Below are 8,549 nucleotides of genomic sequence, written 5' to 3'. Positions count from 1 at the left end.
TTTTCCTGCCTAAGTGGGAAGGGGATGAAGCAGCACACACCAGACTCCCAGGGGGAAGGCATTCTAATCTCTTCCACAGCAGTACTGCGGTGGCTTTGCCAGCTGTGACCACATCTTATTGGAGGCAAAAATACTGCACAGTGGGAAACTGGGAGAAATAAACCAAACAGAGCCAGGGAAAATAGGCTGATGGAAAGTGCATCCCATGCCCCTTCCTCCTCCTTTGCTTTCCCTGCCCCTACACAGCCCATGTAAATTGTCATGGATTTTGGTGTTTTTTCACTTTCCTTGCTTTGTTTGCTGCCTTGCTCTTCAGCTGATAAATAATAGGCACAGCCAAAGAGTGATGCAACTTCTAACTGTGAGAACACAGAGTTCTGCATTTTATAAACAATAATTAACTACTGCTGACTGTGCCAGCCGTGAGAAGCCTGAAATGCTGATCACATCTTGCAGCTCTCACCAGGGCAGCAAAGAAAGCAGAAGTCCCAACTTTAAATTCTGTCACATTGTCCTTTCCAGCTTGCAAATGAACTGATAATTTAACTGATATGATGTCTAAGTGGGTGAGCTTTAAATTAGTCATAAATGAAGACAGACACTGGTGGGCTGGCACTTACTGCTGGTTTTGTTATTCTGCATGATTCTTTCCTCTGCCATCTCTTGAAAACACATTCTCTTGAATATGAGCGTGGGCCAAATTTTGACTTTATGTCCAGAAGTGAACTTTGCTTGTGAGTATACAGGTATCCAAATGTGTCCAAATGAACATGAAATAGCACCTGAGTACCTGAAGTTTAGTTGACAAGCTTGTTGTGGTTTCTGAGTGATGACACTTGCAAAATAGAGGCCAAGAATGAACAGTTGCAGGTGTCCCAGAAGCGTTTTATAATTGGACTGTGTGGAGGCGAGGGCAGCATGGAGGATCAGAATACAGTGCAGCATTTTCCTAAAGGCACACTTGTTTTGGTAATGCAAAGGCAAAAGTCAGTTTTGCTGTTAAGTGAGGCAGCTCTGATTCAGAAGAAAGGCAAGAATTGGAATGCGTCATTTTCTGGGAGCTGATGTATTTTTAATGTCTCCCCTCTCTGGCTACAGCAGAGATCATGACAAATCCAACTGACTTTTTTCAAGCCCTGTTCTTGCAAAAGCAGATTTTAACATCTGCGTTAGCTCTTCCCTTGGCTTCCCATTACAGATTTCTACTTGAAGGCTTTATTTCTCAGATGCTGGGCTGTGATTGATAATTAAATCTCTGTATGTGCAGAATGAGTCACAAGAAACAGGGTCAGAATACATAAATGTGTATCTGGAGAGCACAGTATTTACTCAGAGAGAGCTAACATTGAAACAGCAGCAAAAAGCACACAAGTTAACCACATGATCTGCTTGGGCCGCTACACCGAGCAGTATTCCCGTTTTCTCAACGGAGTATCTAAGCACCCAGCCTGTATAAACTGGGAAATGTAATTACTCTGATGTATAGGAAACCTCTGGCAGGCACAGCCTTGGCATGGAGAGCACAGCACAGCCTGCAAAGGCCCCTGGAACTGGAGTGCATTGGAGACATGGCCAGCAAGTCCTGATAGCTCAGCTGTTTCTGAGCCGCTCACTGAACTGCCGAGTAGCTCACTTTGCTGCCTCCCTGGAACAGCCATTTGGCAGGGTGCACTGTATCCTTCCTTTCTCCCCATTCCTGCAGCTTTTGCACCTGAGGCCAGATTTATGGGTTTGAAGTTTCTGCTCTCATCTGAAAAGGGAAATTGAGCAGTAAATATTTTCCTTTAGTATGTGGAATTCCTCTTACAACTTAGCAAATCCTGGTCTGAATTTTACTTTAAAAGAAAATACTGAAAGTCATCATCTGTAAGAGTCTGTGACTGTTTGTGATCATAAATTATCAGACATCCAACTCCAAGTTAGCTATCCATATGACTGAGCTAAGAAAACAGAACAAGTCTTGAACATAGGACTTTTTAAGGTTTGATAGCCTTAAGGAAGGATAGCTTAACAAATTTTCTAAACCCAGGTGTGATGGTTTGTGCAGATGCAAGGCTGGTGGGTACAATTTGAGATGTAAAGTTGCAAGTTTGGATCCCAGTGTCTACAAGAAGTTAATAAAAATGTCTTAACTTTGGCAAAGGACAACTTTCTCTCTTGTCTTCTTGCCTGTTTATTGCAGCATATGCACAGTGTAACCACAGTGTATTTAGCTGTTGCTCAAGAAAAAACAATACAGAGGAGCTTGGCACAGCCCTTCTGCTTTTTGTGTTAAAGGTACCAGTCAGAAGAAAATTAGGTTTTGTTGTTATTGCATAAGGCTTATGAATGGAGAGGACTTGGCATTATGAGCACCATGCTTGCTCCAACCAACAGAGCTCATCTCAGGGTCCAGAGCAGAGCTGTGCAAACACACAGAGATGAAGAGCATCTCCTTTTGAGTGACATCCAAGACCACAGAGTTGTCAGTGTAGAGCTCTGTTACCCTGCTGCTGTATGGCCCTCCCAGCAGGGGAGTGGCATTCCCGTACTGGTAAGAGTAGTGCTGTCCATCTCACACCAAAGGAAGCTTTCCCTTGCTGGGCAGAATCCCTGAGTCTGGCCTGGCTACCAGAAAATCAACTAAATCCTGATTCCTGAACAGGGAGTTGGCCTTAAAAACAGACAGTGGAACTGAACAGATATTCAAAACTATGTATACCCTGGATATTCAGTGTAATTTTGCTTTCAGCAAGCTTGGGGAAAAAAACTTCCAAAAGCATTAGAGAAGGATAAAAAAACAACCAAGAAAGCTGCAACTTGCAGAAAGCAAACACGTTCCTGCCTAAGTGAATTCCAAAGATAACATGCATGGAGAAAGACAGACGTGTTAGATTGAATTCTCAGTCCAACTAAGTACAACAGACACAGCAGAAGGTGTGTTTATGCAGACCTGGTGCATGCTTGCAGAAGGCAGTTCTCCATTTAGTTTTAAGTAGAATTTCAAGCAGTCCTTAAGTGTGGTTAAAAAGCAGCATTATGTGTTAGAGTTGTTTCAAAGTCATTCCTTTCAGCCCACAATGTGGTCACCAGTCAGTGGTACTTAGTTGTCACAGGTTAGCAAGCTCTGAATCAGGATCTACATTAATTGGGAGGTCTGGCTTTAGGGACTATTAAGTGGTTTTTTGATGCTATTAAATTATGAGAGACTAGTTTAATTCGGTGCAAAATACACATAATGCATCAAGCCTTGAGTATGAAGCAATGGAACAGGTTGCCCTGAGAAGTTATGGATGTCCCATCCCTGGAAGTGTTCAAGGCCAGATTGAACAGATCTTGGGGCAATGTGGTGTAGTGGAAGGTGTCCCTGCCCATGGAATGGCTTTGGCACTGGATGATTTTTAGGGTCACTTCCAACCCTATGCATGGTTCTACTCAGTTCATGATATTTCAGGCTTCCAGCAGCAGTCAGTCAAGGCTTATCTTCATTAGCAAGTAACAACCTGTACTAGGGGCAGAGCTGGAAAGCAAAATGGCTGGTGCTGAGAATCTGACATATTTGAAGGTTTCATTTCAGCCTAGAAATAAAGCAATTTTCCCATTCCAGCCCAGGGCCTGGTCTGGTCCAGCTGAATACCCATTAAAGAGATCAAAGGCAGTTAGAGACATTCTAAGAGCTATTTCTTGCTGTAGTTTTGCTGTGAGTGAGTCCAGTTTGTGCACTGAGGACACTGCACAAACAAGCCAGATCCTGGCAAATGCTTTGCTAGTTTGAAAAACATGGAAGAGCTCTTTGTTAAGCATTAAGGTAACAAACCCCTGTTTTTTATATAGTTGGTGCAGTGCTCCTGTTGGGTTACATTTCAAAGCATTAATTCACAGAACATTTAAGATCAGTCAGTACACACAGTAATCTTGAAATAATTCTTCCAGTTCTGCCTTCCCCTGTTTTTCAGGTGCAGGAGTCTTCTTGATGTGATATCCAAGAGAGCCATCGCTAAAATTATTATGGTTGCATAGCAACCTCAGTGTGAGAAATAACTGGCTTAAAACAGTCCTATGCTGTCTATTTCTTTCCCAACAGGACCCAACAATTTTTTACCACTGCACCTAATGAAACTCTTGAAGAAAAACATATGCAATTTTTACCACTAAACATGTTTCTTTATTCAAATATGTCATTATTTCTAGGCACCATCACCAAATTACTGCACCAAGTTATCTTCGAGTAGGCATTACTCCAGCACTGTAACTTCTCTGCAAACACCACCAAGCCCCATCTTGTCTCCCCTGCTGGGATCATCAGCTGAAAGCACAACAGAAATAGTCTGAAGGTGGGAATTAACCAATATAATACTCATTAATCCAGCTGTAATTTCTTGAAGCATAAAGTTTTTTATGCAGCCAGACAAGTATTCCCTACAAAAATAAAACATGGACAAACTCAACATACAACTTATACATTCCCAGTTTGTTTTATTTTCATGGAATGCTAATTTATTACAATCTGGCAGTTCATAACTACTGAAGTGTGACATTTAATTAATCTCCAATGCTGTAGAACTGTCTTGATTTATATAGTTTTAAAACAATCTTATTTTACAATAGTTGAGGTCTCTGGTGGTTTTTAAGCTCTGATGCTTAAGCACACAGCAAGCTACAAACCTTAGGTTTTATATTTATACATATATTCTATGTATTTAGACAACTGCTGTAAGTTATCTATAATTTAATATTTATAAAAAGTGCATATACTGGTACATATGCACATCTAGAAACACACTTTTACTACTGCCTCCCTTTTTTATAAAAAGCTGCATAACATACAGCCATATTATTCTCACTCACTGCTATTAAAATCTCTTACTATCTTTGTTACACAATTTTAACTATTCAATTACCTCAAACTGAATGTAGGTATTCCTATGTATATTTTCTCCTAAAGAAAAAACATCCTCCCTATTCCTTTAAGAAGCTTTAAATCATGCATCAGTTTAGTACACAGTCACTTTTAGCATGGATTTTAGAATCCTAGACAGTGTAAAATCTACTTCTGGAAAATGTCTGTCTGTATATTTAATTTCTTCTTTTAGTTACAAAAAATATATAGGATTGAAACATATGGAATACATGCATCTCTCAAAGTGGCTATATTCTAGCCTTATAGATAAATTAAAAAAGTACACCCTTGCTAACAGGATGCAAACATGGCCTCAAATAGACCATTACCTGTATTTAATAGAGCTCATTACATTAAAAAGTTCAAGTCAGCTGTTCTCACAAGATGGTGTCAAAAGACTGAAGGGCATGATATATTTATAGTCAATATACAAAGGTGGGTGCACAGGCCTAGTGCCATTCCATTATTCAATAGTTTCAAGGCTTCTAGGCTTTGCCTCTGGTGATGTAAATCCTCAAACAATCTGAATGAAAGCTTAAGTTGAAAACTGCTTTTTATTACACCATAAAAGCAAGTTGTGTTTAAAAGAAAAAATGTACACTGAACAACCTGAAGTACTCACTGAAACAACTGTACAAAACTATTATAGATACAGAAAGAAATAATGGTGGACTTAACTGCAAACACAAGTAACACTTGTTAACAAATGTAAAAACCTGCTTTGTTTTAATTCTTCTACCAAGTAAGAATTTGCAGCTGTTCAGAACAAGTAAAATTCAAACCACCTCACAATGTTTACATTTAAAGATTTAATACAGTGCAAACGTTTAAGACAGAATAACTTCCCAGTGAAACAGCTGACACTACTTTGTGCCAGTCTTTTGAAGATTCTTCTTTCAGCAAGTCTATTTACACATTTAGCTAAAGGTTCACTCTATATGCTCTGAAGTTTGCTGAATATCAGCAGAAAAATAAGTGAACTAGCAGCAGTTGTATTACAAATATGTGATGATTACTTTAACGAATGCATAAAGTTTTCAAGACTGTATTCAGTGTCATACTGCTCTTGATCCCATAGTTCTCCAAGGTTCTCGAGTACTGATTTCATTGATGCTTTCCCAGAAGAGGTAGAGGTGTCTGCTTTTTCAGTTTTGCCATCCTTCACAAAAGAAAAAAATTCCTGTTAATATACAGAAGAATGTTTTCAAGAATCTAACAAATTCCTTAAGTCCGATAATTCTTCTGGGGAAATATCACTTCCTCCTGTTGTTCAGAGAGCTGTCTGCTGTTCATCAGTCCAACTTAAGCACTTGTGTGATTAAATTTTACATTTCAAAGCAAAGCTTTTCCCTAAGCCGACCCTATTTTTGGTAGGTACATGTAAAAATGTTTCTTTACCTTGTCAAGAGTGAACAGATCAAGAAGCTGCTCTGTTCCCATGCTCTGTAGGCTTGCATTTTCTTGGCTGATCACTGTATTTGCAATATTCATTTTGAACTTCTGAAGACCCATGATCTTCTCTTCCAGAGTTCCCCTGGTTATCAGGCGATACACATTGACAACACGTTTCTGAAAGAAAAGAAAAGCACACTTAGCTAGAAAGTATCATCTTAGGTATTCAGGAAAGCATAAGCTTTTAGTGTTTATCATGGACAGTCTAAAAGCCATTTGGCTTGGCTTGGAGTTACCCTTCAAGTAACTGTACTCAGTCTGACAGACATCAGATGGAAAGCATGAGACTATGCTGCTATGCAGTAGAGGCATCTTCAGTTGCCTCTGTACTCTGGAGGAATTCACTGCTTTTTACAGCTCTAGGGGAAGACTACCACCAGTCATTCTTGCCCTCTCCAAGCACCAGAGGACAACCCTGTGGGCTGTCCCTTCATTCGTTGTCTCAGTCCTCAATCATCTCTTCCTCCACCAAAGGTGATTCTTCTCTGGCCTCTCCCCAGCAGCTCAGGGAGTACAGAAGAGAAGACTTACCAAGCTGGGGGCAGAATAAGGAGGTACACACTTCAGCAGCTGGCTTATTTGCAAGAAATAAGTATGAATAGAAACTCGGTAGAAACCTACAGACGTCGTTTTGTCATACATTACAAACTCTCTCAAGCAAGTTCAGCATGAGAAAGGCCACCCCCTTATGGGAAATGAAGAGGTTTTCACCTGCCCAATGCGATGTGCCCGATCCATGGCTTGCAGGTCTCTCATCGGGTTCCAGTCATGTTCCACAAACACAACTGTGTCAGCCCCTGTCAGGTTAAGTCCCAGTCCACCAACATGAGTGGTGAGCAAAAGAACGTCTATAGACGGGTCATTATTAAATCTGCATACAAGAAGAAGTTAAGGATGGTAAGTTTCATTTAAATAAAGAATTTATGAACCTCAACTGCTTTGAGGAAGACATAACCCCCAAGTTTTGCACCATGTAAATAATACAGTTCATTGAAGTTGGCCTCACAGTGGCTATGAGGGGTAAGGCATACCGGGAAACGATGGAATGTCTCTGCCCAGCAGGAATGCTGCCGTCGAGCCGTAAGTAGGTAACTGAAGGTAACTGAGGCCTGAGAAGGTCGTGCTCCACTATATCCAGCATACTCTTCAGCTGACAGAAGATAAGTACTCTGTGCTGGGCCACAACAGCTTCTGTACCACTTTCTGAGGATCCACCATTCCCCAAACCACAGTCTAGCAGCAGCTTTGAGTAAAAGAACAATAAAGTGTGTCATTAAAATGATCTCAGGTAAATATTGACATTCATTGATTATCAAAAGTAGAAATGAGAGAAACAAACAAAAGAAGGAAATATCTAAATGACAGTCACTTAAATGACAAGAAGGTAAAGTCTGGCTTCCCTGTCAAACTATGAAAAATTTTGGAGTCATTAAAAAACCCCACATTTTCTTCACTACTTAAATTCTATTGTAAGTAAAGCTATGCAATGCAATCTAACTTCATCAAGGAAGCAGTCTCCTCTGTAATAAAAATGAAAAAAATTCTGCAACAAGAGGGGCAAGAATAAAACAGAAGTAAGGTTTTTCATATGTCAACAAATTACATAAACATTATTGCCATGAAGATTGTTTCCCCCCTCCCTCTTGAATTACTGGGGAAAATAGGGCATATCCCCAAAACACCCTTGCACTCTTTTTCATTTGCTACTTAATTTTACTAAGAAGAGTTTCCATTTTAATGAAATCTTCAATACGACATCCCAAACAATAACAGCAGTACAGACATTTGGGAAATTGAAGGCACACCACATGCCCACTTACTTGTTTTAAAGCAGACAGCTTGGGTGCGTGTTGGATATCCCGAAGGGATGAATTCTGAGCTGCAAGTTGCTCTGTAATTCTCTTGTATTCTGGATGTTGAGCTGTGAGCACTAAAGCTGGATGGTTGCAGAGCTTCCGTAAGTACTGCAATGCCTTTAATTATTTAAGAAATGAAGTTCAAAGAAATAATTAGCAAGAACACAGCTACAGAAAAAGGATTAACAGAATTGATTACAGAAGTCACTCAGCCACATTCCACAATCTGGACTTCATGGTGTATTTTCAAAGTTGCACATTTAAAAACGTGCATTTCAAATTGTATCCAAACAGTGTTACACTCATTGTGATCTTGGTCCCTTCTTTCAGGAAAAATGCAAGGATTACCATTTCCCACACTT

At 40.0% G+C, this 8,549-nt stretch overlaps 1 protein-coding gene across 1 annotated transcript in view; it reads right to left on the bottom strand.

Moving 5' to 3' along the window:
• Window positions 1-4,435: 4,435 nt before the first annotated feature.
• The window catches only part of BTAF1 (B-TFIID TATA-box binding protein associated factor 1), a 42,179-nt gene continuing 38,065 nt past the window's right edge, over window positions 4,436-8,549 (bottom strand). The window contains exons 34-38 of the mRNA XM_063405579.1: window positions 8,152-8,304; window positions 7,363-7,574; window positions 7,043-7,202; window positions 6,278-6,448; window positions 4,436-6,038 (exon numbers count right to left, since the gene is read on the bottom strand). Of these exons, the coding sequence (XP_063261649.1) occupies window positions 5,892-6,038; window positions 6,278-6,448; window positions 7,043-7,202; window positions 7,363-7,574; window positions 8,152-8,304 (843 nt within the window). The 3' untranslated portion in view covers window positions 4,436-5,891. The remainder of the gene's footprint in view (window positions 6,039-6,277; window positions 6,449-7,042; window positions 7,203-7,362; window positions 7,575-8,151; window positions 8,305-8,549) is intronic.

This window comes from Prinia subflava, chromosome 9, assembly GCF_021018805.1.
Source record: "Prinia subflava isolate CZ2003 ecotype Zambia chromosome 9, Cam_Psub_1.2, whole genome shotgun sequence".
Lineage (NCBI taxonomy): Eukaryota > Metazoa > Chordata > Aves > Passeriformes > Cisticolidae > Prinia > Prinia subflava.
This window is presented reverse-complemented; position numbering and strand designations above follow the sequence as displayed.